This window comes from Ursus arctos, unplaced genomic scaffold (genome assembly GCF_023065955.2).
Source record: "Ursus arctos isolate Adak ecotype North America unplaced genomic scaffold, UrsArc2.0 scaffold_5, whole genome shotgun sequence".
NCBI lineage: Eukaryota > Metazoa > Chordata > Mammalia > Carnivora > Ursidae > Ursus > Ursus arctos.
Window position 1 is genome coordinate 59,538,324 of NW_026623067.1, and position 22,115 is coordinate 59,560,438.

Sequence of the window (22,115 nt, forward strand, 5' to 3'; positions counted from 1 at the left end):
GTACCTCTTTTTAACAGTTTTAGTGAGATATAATTCATCCATTTAAAAAATATAATTCAATGTTCTTTGGTATATTAAGAGAGTTGTATAACTATAATCACAATCTAATTTTGGAACATTTTTTAAAAAAGATTTTATTTATTTATTTGACAGAGAGAGAGCACAAGCAGGGGGAGTGGCAGGCAGAGGGAGAAGCAGGCTCCGCGCTGAGCAGGGAGCCTGATGCAGGACTTGATCCCAGGTTCCTGGGATCATGACCTGAGCTGAACGCAGATGCCCAAATGACTGAGCCACCAATGCATCCCTAATTTTGAAATATTTTAACACCCCCTAAAAGAAACCTTTTAACCATGATCTGTTACTCTCCATTCCCCACTTTCTACCTTCCATTCTTACTCTTCTTTCTGTCTCTAAAGATTTGGACTACTGCAACTATTAATGGCTTTTTACTTCTTAAAAAACAGGGTATTATCTTTTAGTATCTCCCATCTTTTAGTATAAAAGTCAATTCCTGTAAGACAAAATATATTCAAGTTTTTTCAACTCTGGAATATTTAAGAAGCTCACACTGTCCAGGTGCTGAGTCCAGCTTCAAGTTCCCAGGACTTCCTTGTCTGTTATCTTAGTCCTGTGACAACTAAGGCATGGGACCAATACAATACTCAGAGTCTAGACCATTTTTCTGATCATATTTGCATCACGTAAGAGCTTCCTCCAAGGTTAGCCTCGATCCTCATCTGATGCTCCCACCATACCTACTCCATCCTCCAAAACAATGTCCTGCCCTGCTTTGATTCTTAAGGCTTTGGTTCTTAAGTCAGTCCAGAACTGACCTGGAGTTTGGAAATCTCTCTTGGACTGGGTTAAGTAACTTTCTGGCTCCCCCAGCGAAAAAGAAAGGGAACGGAACAAAGAAGACCGTGATTTCACCCCACCCCACTGGGTTTTGGCTTTTAATTCTCATAATTGTTCTCTAGACTTCCACTTTTGTCTTGTCATTCTCTTTTCTCCTGCCATCAGTCAGGACATGCCACAGTGCCAGAAGCACATGAGTCACAGGAACATATAGTTTGGCAAGAGGGAGTGAGATAAGTAGTGAGGAAATTAGATTCTGCAGTCAGAGCCATGTGTCTTTGGTCCCTTTTAATTCACTGAGGGGGTAGGAGAAGCTACATATCTGCAAAGGCCAGAGAGGGGATAGCCAGTTCTAGCCCGTGAGGCAGAAATTGACTAAAGCCAAGTTACCAGATGGGACAAAAGAACAACTGAGAAAGAAAAGAAGAAAAAGTAAAGTGCTCAGGGCTTACATTGCCCAAAGGGGGAAAAGACACTTGACTAGGATACGTCGGCCCTGACAAGTTGAAGAGCAGATGTGCCATGAGAAGGAAGAAGTGCTTTGGCATGAGGTTTCTCTAATGGAGGCCACCTTTGAAGAGGGGATAAAGGACAGAGAAGGCTCACACCATCACTTGTCCAAGCCTGGATTCTTCTGGCCATTAAATTAGGTCCCAAGCAGAATTCCCTCCCCACAGCCCTCTCTACAATGTGCAGGGGTGACCACCTATTAGGAAGTGATATATTATCAAAAAAGGCAAAACAGCCTAAACTTTCCTGAAGTACTGTTTCACATTAGGAAGGAATATGCTCTATCTATCAATGCCTGTGGCTCCCGGCAGCCTTCTTCAGCTCTACCTGTCAGTCATTTCTTCCAGAAGTATGTAGAACATAACTTCCTGAGCCCAGCTGATTAGGTCCCTTTCCGTTTTTTTTTTTTTTTTTAAAGTGTTGCTCTTAAGAGACACTTTTTTTTTTTTTAAAGATTTTATTTATTTGACAGAGAGAGAGAGAGAGACAGCGAGAGAGGGAACACAAGCGGGGGAGTGGGAGAGGAAGAAGCAGGCTCATAGCGGAGGAGCCTGACGTGGGGCTCGATCCCATAACGCCGGGATCACGCCCTGAGCCGAAGGCAGACGCTTAACCGCTGTGCCACCCAGGCGCCCCGATTAGGTCCCTTTCCTATTCTAGGAGTTTGAACCCAGAGGCAACTTCCGATACCTGAAATAAATAACAGGATATTTTCAGCAAGTGCCTCAGTCCTGTAGCATGGTGCCTAGACCAGAAAAATACCTGGGAAGCTCAGAGCTTAAGTGACTTCTGAAATAAACTGTATGTGCTGGAATCAATCATCTTAATTTAATATTACCATCAACCATCTTAATAGCAGCTACTATTAACCAATTTGTATGGAACTACAGTATTTTGATATTTTAACCATTGGTACATCTATGCTAGTATATACTGGCTGATCATTAAACCCAAGAGATTCAGGTCTTATGTGGACTCTGAAAGTGACATTAGTGTCCATAAAGCTGGATGCCTCCTATCAGGACTGGACATCACTGTGTAATACTTTACAATCAGGAAACTTTCTGGTAAAACCTATAAAGCACCATACTAAAAGAGTCTTAGAGAAGTGTACGTTTAAAAAAGACTATGTATAACCAAAACATGATCTATACTTATTAAAAGTAACATGTAAAATGGCATCTACTATATTAGAACAACGAATCTCTAACACAGTAAAACTTTATTACATATTCTAAGTATCCATTAGCAGAATGAACTAACTGAATTCCTAAAACTGATAGGTTCCAGAGATTTTTAATACTTGCAGAATGTAGTATTTGCTTTGCAAACAAAAGCATCACAGTACCTTATAATGTCCATTTATCACAGCATCGTGTAGGGGAGTGATCTGGTACATTCCTTTGATATTTACATCTGCTCCACCTTTTAAGAGTTCACTTGCTGTCTGATAAAATCCTCCTACACTAGCTTCATGAAGTGCTGTCCAACCTATTACACAAGAAGGAAATGGTATTTGTTTATGTTTTGTGCTTGCCCTTAAAATAAAAACTCTATCTTGTTTCTTTAAAAATATTTTGATTATATGAGACAAGATAATCTTACCATGAAAATAACTCTATTATTAGATGAATTCAATAAATCTGAGGGCCAAATCAAATACCTACCCCAAACTCAGTTGTGAAAAAATATGAAAAGAAGTAAGAAAAATGTTTTAAATAAGTAAAATATTTGAAACTATTCCTGCCCTCCTCAAATAAAAAGGCTGTAAGGGAGTCATTATTAGCTCACTGAGAATGCTAGTTGCAGGCTACTTTTCTGCAGAGAAGAGGGGGGGAAACAAACTTTATTTATAGCTCAAGGTTCTTCCATTAAAGTGACCCAGCTGGTAGGAATGCACAAAAGTCACTTCGAAAACATATATTCTTTTCTCCTTATTTGTAAAAAGCTATTTACAGTAATCCTTTTTTTTTTTTTTTTAAGATTTTATTTATTTGAGAGAGAGAGTGCAGGGAGAAGCAGAGGGGGAAAGAGAGGGACAAGCAGACACTACGCTGAGCACGGAGCCAGATGGTGGGCGCGATCTCAGCTTGAGATCATGACATAAGCTGAAACCAAGAGTTGGATGCTTAACAGACTGAGCTACCCAGACGTCCCTATTTACAGTAGTTCTAACACCAAGTGTTTTAAGAAAACCAGTCACACAGACAAGCATCCTTATCCTTGTTAGCCAGAGACAATGGTATAAGTTATATTTATTAAATTCCAAGAAATCATAGGACTGATGAAAGAAAACCTAAAAGTTGCATGTTAAAAAGTGTATTTCACTCTTTCCAGAACCTTCTCCATAAGGCAGGGTTTCTCTAACTCAGCACTAACATTTTGAGGTGGATAATTTTTTGTTGTTCTGAGCATCCTATTAGATGCCAATAGCACCCCACCCCATTCCAGTTGTAACAACTAAAAACGATTCCAGAAACTGCCAAGTGTCCCCTGAAAGGCAGTATCACCCCAGTTAAGACCCATTGTCATAAAATGTTATAGAAGCAGTTTCTCCAATGTTACTAATTAGAAGACTTTGAGGAAGAAATGAAGAGTACTAAAAATGGTAAATATATAGTTATAATAGAGTTTTTTTCCCTATAAATTTCCTTAAAATGCATGTGACTATTTAAATCGAAAATTATAACATTATAGTTTGGTGTTATTAATGTATACAGATGTTATATATATAGTACAAAAGGGAGCTGTGTTCAGTGTTTTTACATTTTATAGAAATATACTAACTCTAAAAGGACTGAAACATTAAAGATGTATATTGCAATCACCAGAGTAACTACTACAAAATAATGCAAGGACAAAGAGAGGGGGGAAAAAGATAATATGCACAAGAAACAATTAGTAAAATTGCAGTCCTCAATCCAAATGAAGATTGATTAATCACCCTAATTAAAAGGCAGAGATTGTCAGAATGGATTAAAAAAGCTGTCTATGGATAAGAAATATGCTGTCTATAAGAAATAAATTTTAAATAAAAAGAGATAGGTTGAAAATAAAAAGATGGGAAAAGATATAGCAAACAGACAAGAAACTAAGAAGGCTAGGGTGCCTATATTAGTATTATACATAGTAACTTCAAGACAAAGCGTATTACCAGAGATGAAGTGAGATATTTCATAATAATTAAAAGGTCAATTTATCAGAAGAAAGACATGACAATTACAACGGTGTATGTACCTAATAATGAAGCTTCAAAATACAAGCAAAAATGGACAGAATTCGGGGCGCCTGGGTGGCGCAGTCATTAAGCGTCTGCCTTCGGTCAGGGCGTGATCCCGGCGTTCTGGGATCGAGCCCCACATCAGGCTTCTCTGCTAGGAGCCTGCTTCTTCCTCTCCCACTCCCCCTGCTTGTGTTCCCTCTCTCGCTGGCTGTCTCTCTCTATCAAATTAATAAAATCTTAAAAAAATTTTTTTTAAATGGACAGAATTAAAGGGAGAAATTGACAAATCCATAATCACAGTTGTTAATACTTCAACACCCTTCTCATAAAATGACAGATTAACTAGACAAAAAATCCATAAACACAAACATGATATTACCAACCATCTTCATCTAAGTGATGCTTATAGAACATTACATACAACTGAAGAAGAAACATTCAAGTACACAAGGGATATTAAGACAGACAGACCATATACTAGGTACTAGACCAATTCTCAATAAATAGAAGGATCAAATTCACAGAAAGTATATCCTTTAACCAAAAGGAAATCAATACCAGAAAGATACCTGGACAATCCTCAAATATTTAAAAATTTAACAACTTCTAGTATGATCTTGGGGTGAAACAAATAATCCATGCAAGAAATTAAAAGTATTTAAAAGTGAATGATAATGAAAATACAACATATTAAAATCTGTTAGATGCAGCAAAAGCAGTATTTAGAGGGAAATTTAAAGCTTTGAGTATCACTGGGGAAAATGTACAAAAATCTGTGACCTCATTTTCAACCTTAAGAAACTAGACAAAGAAAAAAATAAACCCAAAACACGTAGAGGTCAAAAGAAGCAGAAATTAATAACATTTAATACAGATAAGAGACAAAAATTTAAAGCTAGAAGTTAGTTCTCTGAGGAAAAAAAAGCAATAAAATTGAAAATCCTCTAGCTTAAACTACTTTAGGAAGGAAGAAAAAAAAGATAAAGGAGAGAAGGAAGAGAGGAAATGAGCAATATCACGAATGAAAGATAAATTTATATCCCTAAAGATCTGCAGATATTAAAACAATAATAGGGGAATATTATAAATAACTTTATGCCAATAAATTCCATAACTTAGATAAAAAGGACAAATTCCTCGAAAAAGTACAGCTTACCAAAACGGACACAAGATGAAACAAAATATGACTAGCTCACACACAGGTGAAATTTGCATTTATTATTAAAATCTTGCCACAGAAAAAAATTATAAGCTCACATAGTTTTACTCTGTCAAACATTTGAGGAAGAAAAAAACCCCCAAACTTACACAAACTCTTCCAGAAACTAGAAGAGAATACTTCTTAACTCATTTTATGAGGTCTACATAACCCGGATACCAAAACAAAAATCATTACAAGAAAATTATGAACCAATATTATTTACATAGTTTTAAAAAATCCTTAACAAAATACTAGCAAAACCTGATATCAAAACCAGACAAAAGCATTACAACAAAAAGAAAATTACAGACCAATATTACTCATGCTCACACATGCAAAAATCCTTAACAAAACAGCAGCAAACTGAATCTAGCAATATATAAAAGGATGATTTATCATGACCCAGCATCCATTCCTGATAAAAATACTCAGGAAATTAGGAATGGATTCCTCAATATGATGAAGAGCAGCTATAAAACCTACAGCTAACATCATGCTTAATGGTGAAATAATGAAGAGGCAAAACCATCAGAAATACTGAATAATATCAGAGAAGTATCAGAACAACAGCGGCTTCTAGAGAGTGGGGGCGGGGAATGACTGGGAAGAGAGATGAGTGAAATTTCTGGGATGCTGGTAATATTCTATCTTGACAGAGGTTTGGGTTACACAGGTGAATATATTTAAGATCTTCATTTTACTGTATGAAAATTTCACCTCAAAAAAGAAAAAAAAACTGGAACTCTAGTTAGAGACAATGCTGAGGTGTTCAGTGGTAAAATGTACTAACTTTCTTTAAAATGCATCAACATAAGGATGGACTGATGGACAGAGATTTACAGATGGATAGGAATGAAATAATAAGAAATTTTATTGGTTTCTGCCCCCTGGTTCCTGGGACAGAGCTCCTAAACCCTTGTAAACAGGGGTGCTGGGACAATCTATTGTTCTAATATTTGGTCTCTCACCCCAGTGCCTCATGTAGAACCCCCAAGACCTCTGCAATTTCGTAAGTGATAGAAGTGTCTGACACAGAGCTCCTAAATCCCTCGCTATTCCGGGTAACAGAAGTATCTTTTGTTCTAATGAAGCAACTTTTGGTGGGCTCCTGGATGGGGGCTGGTCATAAGAACAACCAAGTCACAATCAGAAACTTGGAAGTTTCAGCTCCATGTCCCCTTCTCCCCTGCCCTGCCTTCATGATGAAACCTCCATAAAAATCCCCAAACTCTGGGGTTTGGAGAACTTTTCCAGGTTGGTCAACACATCTACATGCTGGGAAGGACATACTCTAAATCCACAGGGATGGAAGCTCCTGTGCTCAGGACCCTCCCAGGCCTCACTCTGTATCTTCATCTGGGTATTCATCTGTATCCTTTGTCATATAATAAACTTATATGGTATCATGTAATAAACTTATATGGTAAACATAAGTGTTTCCCTGAGTTCTGTGGGCTATTTTTGGAAAAGATCAAATCCAAGGAAGGGACTGTGGGAACCTCCAATTTGTAGCCAACTTGAACATAAATTGTGGGTAACCCAGAGACCTAGTACTTGTGACTGGCCTCTGAAGAGGGGGTGGCTGACAGATTCCTAAACCTGTGGGATCTGTACTAATTTGGGTTAGTGTCAGAAATGAACTAAATCGCAGGACACCCAGCTGGTGTTGGAGAATTGCTTGATGTGTTGAAAATCCCACACATCTGGTATCAGAAGTATTATGAATAAAAAATAGAAACAGAAGGAAAACTACCAAACTCATTCTATGAGGCCAGTATTACCTTGATCCCAAGACCAGGCAAAGACCCCATCAAAAAGGAGAATTACAGACCGATATCCCTGATGAATATAGATGTCAAAATTCCCAACAAGATCCTAGCTAATAGGATCCAACAGTACATTAAAAGGATTATCCATCACGACCAAGTGGGATTCATCCCTGGGATGCAAGGGTGGTTCAACATTCGCAAATCAATCAGTGTGATAGATAACATTAATAAGAGAAGAGACAAGAGCCATATGATCCTTTCAATTGATGCAGAAAAAACATTTGACAAAATACAGCATCCTTTCCTGATTAAAACCCTTCAGAGTGTAGGAATAGAGGGTACATTTCTCAATCTCATAAAAACCATCTATGAAAAGCCCATAGTGAATATCATTCTCAATGGGGAAAAGCTGAAAGCCTTTCCCTTAAGATCAGGAACACAACAAGGATGCCCACTCTCACCACTATTGCTCAACATAGTACTAGAAGTCCTTGCAAAAGCAATCAGACAACAAAAAAGAATAAAAGGTATTCAAATTGGCAAAGAAGAAGTCAAACTCTCTCTCTTCACAGACGACATGCTACTTTATATGGAAAACCCAAAAGACTCCACCCCCAAATTACTAGAACTCATACAACAATCCAGTAATGTGGCAGGATACAAAATCAATGCTCAGAAATTAGTTGCATTTCTATACATGAACAATGAGACTGAAGAAAGAGAAATTACGGAATCAATTCCATTTACAACAGCACCAAAATCATAAGATATCTCGGAATAAACTTTACCAGAGAGGTAAAGGATCTATACTCTAGAAACTATAGAACACTGATGAAAGACATTGAAGAAGACAGAAAAATGGAAAAACATTCCGTGCTCATGGATCGGAAGAATAAGCACAGTTAAAATGTCTATGCTACCCAGAGCAATCTATACTTTCAATGCCAACTCGATTAAAATACCAATGACATTTTTCAAAGAGCTGGAACAAACAATCCTAAAATTTGTGTGGAACCAGAAAAGACCCCGAATTGCCAAGGAAATTTTAAAAAAGAAAAACAAAGCTGGAGATATCACGTTGCCTGATTTCAAGCTATACTACAAAGCTGTGATCACCAAGACAGCATGGTACTGGCACAAAAATAGACACACAGACCAATGGAACAGAATAGAGAACCCAGAAATGGACTCTTGGGTCTATGGGCAACTAATCTTTGACAAAGCAGGAAAAAACATCCAGTGGAAAAAAGACAGTCTCTTCAATAAATGGTGCTGGGAAAATTGGACAGCTATATGCAAAAGAATGAAACTTGACCACTATCTCACACCATACACAAAAATAAACTCCAAATGGATGAAAGACCTCGATGTGAGGCAGGAATCCATCAAAATCATAGAGGAGAACATAGGCTGCAACCTCTTCAACATTGGCCACAGCAACTTCTTTCATGATACATCTCCAAAGGCAAGAGAAACAAAAGATAAAATAAACTTGTGGGACTTCATCAAGATAAAAAGTTTCTGCAGAGCAAAGGAAACAGTCATCAAAACAAAGAGGCAACCCACAGAATGGGAGAACTTGCAAATGAAGCTACAGACAAAAGGCTGGTATCCAAGATCTAAAAAGAACTTCTCAAACTCAATACACGAGAAACAAATAATCAAATCAAAAAATGGGCAGAAGATATGAACAGACACTTTTCCAATGAAGACATACAAATGGCTAACAGACACATGAAAAAATGTTCAAAATCATTAGCCATCAGGGAAATTCAAATCAAAACCACACTGAGATACCACCTTTTGCCAGTTAGAATGGCAAAAATAGACAAGGCAAGAAACAACAAATGTTGGAGAGGATGTGGAGAAAGGGGATCCCTCTTACACTGTTGGTGGAAATGCAAGTTGGTACAGCCACTTTGGAAAACAGTGTGGAGGTCCCTCAAAAAGTTAAAAATAGAGCTACCCTATGACCCAGCAATTGCACTACTGGGTATTTACCCCAAAAATACAGATGTAGTGAAGAGAAGGGCCATATGCACCCCATTGTTCATAGCAGCATTGTCCACAATAGCTAAACGGTAGAAGGAGCTGAAATGCCCTTCAACAGATGAATGGATAAAGAAGATGTGGTTCACATATACAATGGAATATTACTCAGCCCTCAGAAAGAACGAATACCCAACATTTGTAGCAACATGGACGGGACTGGAGGACATTATGCCAAGTGAAATAAGTCAAGCAGAGAAAGACAATTATCATATGGTTTCACTCACTTATGGAACATAAGGAATAGTAGGGAGATCAGCAGGAGAAGGAAGGGAAGAATGAAGGGGGGGTAAACAGAAGGGGGAAGGAACCACGAGAGACTATGGACTCTGGGAAACAAACTGAGGGTTTCAGAGGGGAGGGGGGTGGGGGATTGGTATAGGCCGGTGATGGGTATTAAGGAGGGCACATATTGCATGGAGGACTGGGTGTTATACGCAAATAATGAATCATGGAACACTACATCAAAAACTAATGATGATATGGTGACTAACATAATAAAAAATTTTAAAAATATACTGAGAAAAAAGAAGTGTTATGAATATAAGTAGAGGAGAAACACATGAGTGTTTTTCCTTTATAGTAAGTATGTAATAAAAATAAATATGTAGAATCTAGGTTTTAAGTATCTGGATGCATTCTTTTAACTTTTCAGTATGTTTAAAATTTTTCATAATGTTACAAGAAATTTCAAATAAATAGCTCACATGTGAACTTTTGAAGCATAACCACTTAAGGACTACCTATTTTTAAAAACATAATATATTATGTTAGTCACCATACAGTACATCCCTGGTTTCTGATGTAAAGTTCCATGATTCATTAGTTGCGTATAACACCCAGTGCACCAAGCAATACGTGCCCCCATTACCAGTCTATCCCATTCCCCCACCCCCTCCCCTCTGAAGCCCTCAGTTTGTTTCTCAGAGTCCATAGTCTCTCATGCTTCATTCCCCCTTCTGATTACCTCCCCTTTCTTTATCCTTTTCTTCCCCTACCGATCTTCCTAGTTCTTATGTTCCATAGATGAGAGAAATCATATGATAATTGTCTTTCTCTGCTTGACTTATTTCACTTAGCATTATCTCCTCCGGTGTAGTCCATGTTGCAGCAAATGTTGAGAACTCGTTCTTTCTGATAGCTGAGTAACTGAATGCCACTTTAAATGAGACCCAAGCAAGGATGATCCAGTGATAAACAGTATCAGTCTTTTTTTTTTTTTAATTGGGGGGGAGAGGCACGGGGAATCGCCAGCAGATGCCCCACTGAGCAAGGAGCCCATCCATGCAGGGTTTGACGTGGGGTTCACACGGGGTCCAATCCCAGGACCCTGAGATCAGGACCAGAGCCAAAATCAAGAGTCAGCCGCTTAACCGATGGAGCCACCCAGGTGCCTCTGAATAGTATCAGTCTTACGGTTGAAATAAAATTCCCAGCATCGACAAAGCCAGAAGGATCTTTACAGAGCCACTGTAGACCGGAAATGGCTACACAATGCAAAACGACATCAAACACACTGAGAATTTCCCTTACCCTAGGGATTATTCCTTCTGTCTTATAAAACCACTCCTTCAAAATAAAGATGGACACATTTTACAACAGATCTTTTATTATCTCTCAGATCTGCAGGTTGGAAGAGCCTTAAATTTTTTTTCTTTTTAAAAACTAACATCTTAAAGGAAATCTCTCTAAAGCTTTATAAGATAGTAAGTTTCCCAGAAAGAGAAGATAACAACACATTTTAATAAAGATCCTAGTACTTATAGGCTCTAATGTAGCAACTGTTAACACCCACAGAGGTGTAAGTGCATGCTCTTCTGTATTATACAGTCCTCAACAATGTGGCGTCTCATTTTTATGTTCTTATCTGTCTCTTGCCTTGCTGTTAAACTTCTTGCTATTATCAATATCCTGGACTGTGCCAGCCTTTACTTTCAGTTCGAATGTGCCACAGACTTAGGAATCAGATAGAATTCTGTGTAAAATAATGCTCAAGGCATTGGTATGAGAGGGTTTTAGCAAAGAAGCTTTATGAGATCTGTTTTTGGGTATTCAGAGTTTCTTCAGCCTACTTCCTGGTTTCACCTTTGTTTTTGATAGATGAAGAACTACTGCAACCATTTTTTTAAATCAAAGACAAAGATATCATAAAATGTAAATGAGGATTCATAATGCAAACTATTACCTATGACAAATCATTGGTCTATTATTATAACATCTTATGAATTTCTCAAAAGGCACTTATTCTTTCTTGGACTGTATCACAGAATATATTTAAGCTTTTCTAGTATACGTATGTTTCTGTTTTCACAACATCTGGTACATACGGGCATATGTAGAAGCTCACTACAATGAACTGATGTATCACATGGAGGTCATACATCTCTTGCCAGTAGTTCCTGAACTTCACTGAGAATACAAATCATCTGGGGAAATATGTTAAAATGCGGATTTCAAGGTTTCAACCTACAGATTTTAATTGTGAGACGGTGTTTGTGTGCATGCGTGTGTCTTGGAGGGTGAAATAAACATTTTAAACAAACCACATTTTAAACAAACACTGCAGGTGACTGATGAAAATGGTTGTAGTCAAGTCTTTAAAAACACTACCCTCTGCAATTTTGTAAGATGGAACAGCCAGAAGCAAAGATCAGAGCTAAGATGCAAAGTGAGAAGGAAAAATAGAGAACAAGAGAGTTCAAGAAGCCAGGAAAGTATGTTAAGGATAAAGAATTCATAAGGTCACAGAAGGTCTCCTCACTGCGCCAGGAGAAAGTGCACAATAAATGGCCGAAGACAAGTAGAGAATAAACACCAAGGATGTAAACAATGGCACAGAAAAGGGCTAATGAAAAAAAATATATTAAGAGATTCTTGGGAAGTCCATAAAGTAGAGTTAGCTGCATGTAGAGCTACTCCTGAACTTAAGGAGCAGATAGAGACTAACAGCAAGTACCACACATTTCTGAAGGGAGCAAGTGCTTTGGCTAGCAAATAAGGATCCAAGGTTGAGGGTCACAGGACATTGGTGGTTCACTTGGGTATGAGATTCAGAACAACGGCCTGTTAACCCCTGATTATCATATAAACACATGCTTTACTAAAGTCAGTCTAATCACCTGCTTGTCCGTGGACTGTGCTGTTCATCCCTGTGCCTCATAAGACTTTTCGCACTGTTTCACAAACTGAGAAAGTCTAGACACACTAATAAAAGTATGGACACATAAATGCACTACCCAGGCTGGCCCAGTGCTGCTCAGTGCCTTAAGCACTTAAGTGTCCTTAAAGAAGCGTTCTTGTCCAGGAGAACATCAGCTTCTCTCCACAAAAAACACTGTAACAGAGATCCAGCCATGTGGAAAGAATGTTCTGAGCTCCCTTCCCCACCTTCTCTACCTCATACTCTCTTCTCTCCATATCCCTGGCCATTGCCCCTGCTGTACATCTACCATATTACCTCAATTTCCCTCATAGCTCAGCATACCATCAGCTTCCTTCAGCTTTTGAGCTTCTTTTCCATTCAAAGTTGAGTCTCACCGTAACAATGCCCATGCAAAGCCAACAAGTCAGCCACAGGAACCGCATCCTTCTGTGGAAGGCCACTGCACATGGCCCAATTGGTGCGCCCTGGGCAGGCATAATCTTTTTTTTTTTTAATAAAATTTTTTTATTATGTTATGTTAGTCACCATACAGTACATCCCAAGTTTTTGATGTAAAGTTCCATGATTCATTACTTGCATGTAACACCCAGTGCACCATGCAATACGTGCCCTCCTTAATACCCACCACCAGCCTAACCCGATCCCCCACCCTCCTCCCCTCTAAAGCCCTGTTTGTTTCCCAGAGTCCATAGTCTCTCACGGTTCATTCCCCCTTCTTTTTACACCCCTTTCCTTCTTCCCTTTCTTCTCCTACCGATCTTCCTACTTCTTATGTTCCATAAATGAGTGAAACCATATGATAACTGTCTTCCTCTGCTTGACTTATTTCGCTTAGCATTATCTCCTCCACTCCTGTGCAGGCATAATCTTTGAAGATGAAATATAATGCTCTTCTCCTGCCCTTCCCTCCCCACCTTACCACATCCCTGGGAGAAGATGGTGATCAGTTACCTAAGCAGAAAAATTACCTAGAAGCTTTCTGTCTGTGACTTGCCTTACACCCACTTCGTCATACTTTCAAAGGAGTGACTAAGCAGAAATTATGAACCACTCTCAAGATAATTGTGCGTGGTAACCCCAACTTACCAGCATAACTTGTCTGATTAACATTTCCACCTTTTATTATATAATGATGAACAAGACCAACGTCATTATGCAGAGCAGCCTGATACAGTAAGTTCTCTCCAAAAATGTTTCTACGGTTAATGCTAGACAGAGATATTTTATTCCTGTTCATTTTTTCTGAAATGAGGGGATGAACAAAAGAAAACAAAAAGTAATAATCCTTACTTGAAAATCGGGAAAAATACAAGTAACAGTGTGAATCCACTCAACATTCAGGAATTATACTATGAAAGAATATTTCATCCATAAACCCAACTATAATGTTATCTACATGCAAAAAGGTAAAAGAAAAAATGTCATTAGTTTGAAAATACTTGCAGTACATTATAAATCATGTAAGCAGTTTATGTTTATTGAAACCCCCATGAAAGCACATACATGAGAAGACTAACAGATTATTTTCTTAAAAGTTCTGGTGAAAAGGATTATTTAAATCTAGAATTAGAGTTATTAAATCTAACAAAATACTATAGTACCAAAATGTGTTACAACACCATGAGGAAAAAATCTCAGAAGTATATAAGGAAGATACAGAAATTAACCCCAGTGAGGCCAGAAAAGAGAATGCTAAATTTGTTTGTTACAAATAGTTGTCATGAATTTAAATAAAGAAAAATGATCTTGATCTGTACAACAGTTTTATTTCCTAAGCCAGAAAACAGACAATTAGATTCCCAGGTTATGTATATCAGGTATCATTTCTCCACTGTGTCTCCTGATATTCCTTATTTAGATACTCTAAATCCTGTCATCTTATGGAATAGTTCATTTGGTTTTACTGTATTTCAGAATAACATTGACGATAGCTTTTCCAATTCTGATCTACCTAATCTGCCTTATCCTAAAATCTCACAAAAATAACTGAGTACAGCAGCACATTTTTAATGGATCACAATTTATCTGCTTTGCCTTTATTAGATTTCCTCCATTCAGTTCCACTGTAAAGCAAACCAACTTCTGAACATTTGAACCTATCTTCCCTCACTCAAGACTAGAAAGCATTCTGCTCCTACCAGATAAACTGTATGCTTACAAAAAAATAAAAAGTATTCTTTATTCCAAGATCTATCTTTGCCAGTTGTACTTGCTAGTTACGTAATTTATCAGAAATAACAAATTAAGAATAAAAAATTTTTCAATGAAAACTAAGATGTAGAAGACATTCACTTCCAATCACAACTAAATAATTGTCATGACTTGCCCTTCCATTGCAAACAACTAAAAAAAAAAAAAAAAAAAAAACTAGACAAAACATATGGGGTAAAAAAACCCTATATTCAGACACCGGAGAACAGGCAATTCAGATCTATGACTCCTCCCAGAGAAGGGAAACAACAGAGTGAGCCCTAAGATCACTCTTGTCTGGAGGCACTTTCCAGCATATAACATAAGCATAGCAAGGTGATCCTGCTGAGCTGAGGAGATAGAGATTCAAGCTTCAGGAGGCTAGGATGATTAGATTTTGCATGGTACGGTACCAAAGATTTGGGAAGAGAGAACAGGTACCAAAAATCTATAAAAGGGACTCCTTGAGTCACTATCTAAATACTAAAGTGCTCATATGTAGGTTGAGTCTTCATGAGGCTGGACAAGAACAACTACCAGAGAACTATAAAATAACAATCCTGAGAGATCACACAGGCCTGGGAAACATTTACATTCCTGACGCCTGAGGAGAGAGACCTTGCTGAACAACCAGATCATTCGTAGAGACCCCTGACAGGTCATGTTTTAGTAGAAAGGGCTAACTTAGCTGTATAATAAAGCCTACACCAAACCTGCTTAACAAGGTTTTTTTAAAAAAATTGAAAGGATAAATCTGATCTTCAAGTAACTTGTGGGTCAAAACAAAATTCAACATTCTTAAAATATAGAGACATTCAGTAACATCTTGTTGCATGTGGATATCCAATTGTTCTCCTCTACAAAAGCCTTGTGCCTCTGTTAAAACTCAGGGTTTATTTCTGATAGGCTATTTTGATTACTATAGCCATTACCACTTTTTTGTTGTTTTGAGAGAGAAAGAGAGCATGAACATGTGAGTGGGGGAAGGAGAGAAGAGGCAGGAGGAGAGGGAGAGAGAGAATCCTAAGCAGGTTCCATGCCCAACACAGCCATCTCACAATCCTGAGATCATGCATGACCTGAACTGAAATCAAAGAGTCAGATGCATAACCAACTGACCCATCCAGGCTCCCTGCCATATATATATTTTTAAAGATTTTATTTATTTATTTATTTATTTATTTATTTAGACAGAGAGAGAGAGAGAGAGAGAGAGAGAAAGCCAGGGAAGGAACAGAGCAAGGAGACTCCACACTGAGTGCAGAGCCCAACTCGGGCTTGATTCCACGACCCCAAGATAATGACCTGATCTGAAATCAAGAGTTAGATGTTTAACCGTTTAACCAACTGAGCTACCCATGCACCTTGTCCTGCCATATAATTCTTAAAATCAGGCAGTGCTAGCCCTCTAACTTTGTCCTTTTCCATAACTATTTTACCATTCTAGGTCCTCTGCATTCCATATGAGTTTTAGAACCAGCTTGTGAATTTCTACAAAAAAACCCTACAGGAATTTTGATTGGGATTGTGTAGAATTCATAGATAATATCTGAGTAGAAATAATATCTTAATATTCAATCTTCTGGGACAGCTGTGTGGCTCAGTCAGTTGGGTATCTGACTCTTGATTTCAGCTCAGGTCATGATCTCAGGGTTGTAAGATCAAGTCCCGTGTTGGGCTCTGTTCAGGGCGCAGAGCTTTCTTGGACTTCTCTCTCTCTCCCCCTTTCTAAAAAAAAACAAAAAAGCCCCCCAAAAACTAATATTGAGTCTTCTGACTGATGAACAAAGCCATATGTCCCCATTTTTCTCCAATAATTTTCACTGATTTTTCTGAATATTTTCTAAGTTTCAGTGTACCTGTCTTTTACATAGTTTGTCAAATTTATCTCTATTTCATATTTTTGATACTATGTATCAAATTTCAATGTCTAAATGTTTGTTACTAGAATATGAAATACAATTAATATTTGTATATTGACTTGTATCCTTCATTGTGCAAAATTCACTTACATATAGTTGCTTTTACTATAGATTTCATCAGATTTTCTACATAGATGATTATGTCATTTGTGACTAAATACAGTTTTACTTCTTTTTTTCCCACATGGATGCTTTTTATTTGTTTTTCTTTCTGACTGCACTGGAAAGAACCTCTATAATGATGTTCAACAGAAATAGTGAGAGCAGACATCCCCTGCCTTATTTCTGATTTTAAGGGAAAAGTATTCAATCTTTCATCATTAAGTATAATAGATGTATATTTTTTTGTAGATGCTCTCTGTAGGTTGAAAAAGTTCCCCTCTATTCTTAGTTTGCTGGGAGTTTTCACTAGTGAGAGATGTAAGGTGTTGTCAAATGCCTTCTTGACATCCCTTGAGATGATAATATGGCTTTTCTTTTTAGCTTGTTAATGAATTACAGTGATTGATTTTCAAATGGTAAAACTAATCCTGAATTCCCGGGATAAACCCACTCTGTCATGATGTATTATACAATGTTGAAATTGATTTGCTAAAGTTTTGTTTATATATTTGTATCTATGTTCACCAGACATATTCATCTGTAGTTTTCTGTTCCTGTGATGTCTTTGATTTTGTTTTCAATTTATTAGTGGGTTCACAGGATGAATTGAGAAGTATTTCCTTATCTTCAACTTTTTGGAAGAGTTTATGGAAAACTGGTATTATTTATTCCTTAAATGTCTGTAGAATTCACCACTGAAAGTGTTATGAACTGAATTCTATCCCCCTCAAAATTCATGTTGATGCCGTAATAGAATAGGATTTGAGTCCTTACAAAAAAAAAGTAAGAGACATCAGAGTTCTCCATATATGCAGGAAGGACATGTTGAGAAGTCTGCAAGTCAGGTAGAGGTCTCGCTAGAAATCAAATTTTCTATTACCTTCATCTTGGACTTCTAGCTCCCAAAACTGCGAGAAAATAAATTTGCCACTTAAGGTATTTAGTTATGGTAGCCGTAGCAGACTAATCCAGAAGGCTTTGGGCCTAGAAGTCTGGGCAAAATCAAGAGCTGGACACTCAACTGAGCCACCAAGGTATGCCTAGAATAAATCCCTTTAAGTAAAATTGTCAATTCAAGAATTGTGACTTGAAAGTCTGAAGAATGTAAATAAACTGCCTGGCAAAAAGACTGCACAGGGGCGCTTGGGTGACTCAGTCAGTTAAGCGTCCCACTCTTGGTTTCAGCTCAGGTCATGATCTCAGGGTCAGTGCTCAGTGCAGAGTGTGCTTGTCAGTCTCCCTCTGGTCCTTCCCCTGCTCTAGGTCAAATAAAAAAATAAAATCTTAAAAAAAAAAAAAAAGACTGAATAAACTTACACTATTACCAACAACATAAAAGAATGCTTACTTTTTCCACATTCTTGCCACTGCGAATTCTCAAATGTTCAAACATTTGACATTCTCTTAGTGAAAGCTATACTTCCTAATTATCTTTTTTTAATCATAAGTGAGATGCTAATCTTTTCAGTTATTTTTTAAAAGATTTTATTTATTTATTTGAAAGGGAGAGGCAGAGAATCTCAAGCAGACTTGGAGATGAACAAGGAGCCTGACGCAGGGCTGGATCTCACGACCCTGAGATCATGACCTGAGGTAAAACCAAGAGTGGGATGCTTAACTGACAGAGCCAACTAGGCACCCCAGTTATTTATATATATGTATTTTTTTTTCTGTGAAATGCTTGTTCATGTTCCCTACTCATTTTTCCTTATCCTTACTGTTTTGTAAGAGCCCTTTGCATGTTAATGCACTTAACACTTGTTATGTGTTATTAATATTTCTTCTGTGTTCAATGTTTGGTTTTCTTTGGGGTATTTTTCCATAAAATCTTTTTTAAATATATGTAGTCAATTTTATCATTCTTTTCCCTCCTGGCCTCTGGGTTTGTCATTCTTTAAGAAGGTTTTTCCTCCTTGGAGATTACAAATAGATTCACTTATGTTTTCTTCTACAACTTTTTTTCACTTAATCTTTGGCCAAAATGGAATTAAATTCAGTATAAGGAATGTTATAGGTATTCATCCAATTTTGTTTATGTCTTCACTATTTATTGCTTGGTCCTTCTTTTTGCCACCAATTTGAGATGTCATCTCTATTATATACCTTCCCCAAAATTCACACTGTATCAGGCTTCTACATTTAAACTCTATTCTGTTTCTTCAATTTATCTGTCTATTCCAGTGCCTGTACACCAAATTATTTTAATTTCTATGGCTTTCTAATAGCTTTCATATTATTTACAGTAGGTTCTTGTCTCTCCACTCTCCCTGTACTTTTATTTTTCAGAATTTTCTAGGCTAGTCTTTCATATTATCATTTTATAACATTCTCATAACTAACCTCCAGCTTTATAAAGCAAAACAAAACAATTAACAAATAAACAAAAATCTGTTTTTGACTGAGCTCTCACACATTTACAGGGTAATTTGGGGAAAAATAAATTTCTTAACAAGACTGAATACTTATGGTCAAGAATAAGGTTCTTCTTTCTATTTCTTCAAGTCTTTTTTCTTTTTTTTAAAGTCCCTCAGCAGAATTTTCAACTCTCTTCTTACAGGTAAGGCACATTTCTTATTAGGTATATAAGCAGGTATTTTCTCTTTTATAATTATTATAAATGGGACTTTCTCCTATATTTTTTCTAACTGGGTAATACTTATACATATGAAAGGTATTTATTTTTGTCTCGTCTCAGTTTACTAAATTTTTTAAATGTTTTATCTGGAAAAAATTTCAGACTTAAAAAAAAGTTATAAAAACAGAACAAAAGAGTCACCCATTGTTAGTATTTTGCCACCTGTTTATATCATTCTATCTCCCTTCTTATTTATTTTTTCTATTTTTTTATTTTTATTTTTTTAATAACAATTTTTTATGTTATGTTAGTCACCATACAGTATATCCTTAGTTTTTGATGTAATGTTCCATGATTCATTATTTGCATATAACATCCAGTGCTCCATGCAATATGTGCCCTCCTTAATACCCATCACCGGCCTATCCCGATCCCCCACCCCCCTCCCCTCTAAAGCCCTCAGTTTGTTTCCCAGAGTCCATAGTCTCTCATGGTTCATTCCCCCTTCTGTTTACCCCCCCTTCATTCTTCCCTTCCCTCTCCCTTCTTATTTAAATATATGCATGCACACAGACATATATATAAATAATAACTTATGTACACCATGCCCCTTTACTCACTAACACTTAAGTGTGTATTTTGCAAAAAACAAGGGGATTCTCTTAAACAACCAAATTATTATTAAATTCAGGAAATTTAACAATGGTATATTATTATTTAACCTATAGTCCACATTTTAATTTTGCCAATTGTACCCCTAGTATATTTTAACCAGCCTTTCTATATTCTTATTGTTTCTCTCAGTTTCTTAGGTTATTCTTTGGGGTTTTATAGGAACAAAGAAATAACAACTAAGAATAACAATAATTTTGCCTTTCCCTTTCCTCTAATTATTCCTCTTGGTATGATTTCTCAAAGCCTTATGCTAGGTTGGTCATACCACAAATAGATCACATATCTAAATTTGAAAAGGGTTCTGTAACTATGCTATCCAAAGTAGAAATATAGAAAAAATACCAGCCTATAATCTAGAAGTTCATGATCAAGTCCTAGCTATGCTACTAATGAGCTGTGCAATGCTGGGAAAAATCCTTAACCTCTATGAACTTCCTCATCAGTAAAATGAGAAAGATGAGATAGATAATCTCTAAATCCTTTTCAGTCCCAGAATTCTATGTTTCTGTAAGTTATTTAGTTAAAAAAAAAAAAAAAGAAAGAAATCAAATATGCCTCACCATTTTTTCCAGCAAGTTTTTTGTTTCTCTGCATCTGTTCTCCACTTTTGAGTCTGGTTGAATGTATATTCTTCCCTTTACCTTTAATCATTAAAGCAGGATCCTGAATTCTTGAAACATAAATGTGTTTTTAAAATTATTATCATGTTCTCTACAACCATTCATACAGAATCATACTAAATTTTTACTCAATTTTTAAAACTAGAAAGTATTTTGCTGAGCTGCTATCAAACAGCATGGCACTTTAAAATATGGAGATGGCTCCTGAGCAAACTGAAGATAATTCTGTGACAGGCATGCCAGTTTTTGTGGTTTCTAGACTTTTCTTTGTGCCACCTGTGGGTTTCTCTCCTTTAGGAGCAGTCATCTGCAAGTATTCTGAGTCTCTTGCTCCTCGTTCCATAAGCTGGCATGCCACTATGTATTTACCTTCTAGGGAAAAAGAGAGGCTTTTTGCAAGAAAACAGGACTTGCCATGTGGGATTACACTGATCAAAAACTGCAAAATACTGGAATAAAAACAGACACATAGGTGAAAAGGACACTGTGGAGCCAGGAAATAAACGTACGTATATATGGTCAATTAACTTACAATAAAGGGACCAAAAATATACAATGGGGAAAGGACAATTTTTTTAATAAATGATGTTTGGGAAACTGGACAGCCACGTGTAAAACAAGGAGACTGGGCCTCAATCTTATATCATACACAAAAATCAATTCAAAATGGATTAAAGACTTCATTGTAAGACCTGAAACCATAAAACTCATAGAAAAAAACACCTTGACATTGGTCTGGGCAATCATTTTTTGGATTTGGCACTAGAAGCAAAGGCAACAAAAGCAAAAATGAACTAGGGCTACATCAAACTAAAAAGTTTCTGCACAGAAAAGGACACCATCAACAAAATAAAAAGGAAACCTACTGAATGGGAGAAAGTATTTGTAAATCACACATCTGATAAGGAGTTAATATTCAAAATTTATAAAGAACTCATACAACTCAATAGCAAATCAGCAAACAATCCAATTAAAAAATGGAAGAGGAACTAAAAAGACATTTTTCTAAAGAAGACATCCAAATGGCCAACAGGTACATGAAAAGGTGCTCAACATCACTAACCAGCAGGAAAATGCAAATAAAAACCACAGTTAAGATATCATCTCATACATGTTATAATGGCTATCATTAAAAAGACAAGAAAGAACAAGTGTTGCTGAGGATGTGAAGAAAAAGGAATCCCTGTGCATTGCTAGTGAGAATGTCAACTGGTGAGGGCACTATGGAAACCAGTATAAAGCGTCCTCACAAAATCAAAAA

At 37.0% G+C, this 22,115-nt stretch overlaps 1 protein-coding gene across 1 annotated transcript in view; it reads right to left on the bottom strand.

Moving 5' to 3' along the window:
• ANKRD31 (ankyrin repeat domain 31) overlaps positions 1 to 22,115 on the bottom strand; it is a 158,080-nt gene that overhangs the window by 87,195 nt on the left and 48,770 nt on the right. The window contains exons 9-11 of the mRNA XM_026498776.4: positions 20,795 to 20,904; positions 13,857 to 14,012; positions 2,714 to 2,856 (exon numbers count right to left, since the gene is read on the bottom strand). Coding sequence (XP_026354561.1) covers positions 2,714 to 2,856; positions 13,857 to 14,012; positions 20,795 to 20,904 — 409 coding nt within the window. The remainder of the gene's footprint in view (positions 1 to 2,713; positions 2,857 to 13,856; positions 14,013 to 20,794; positions 20,905 to 22,115) is intronic.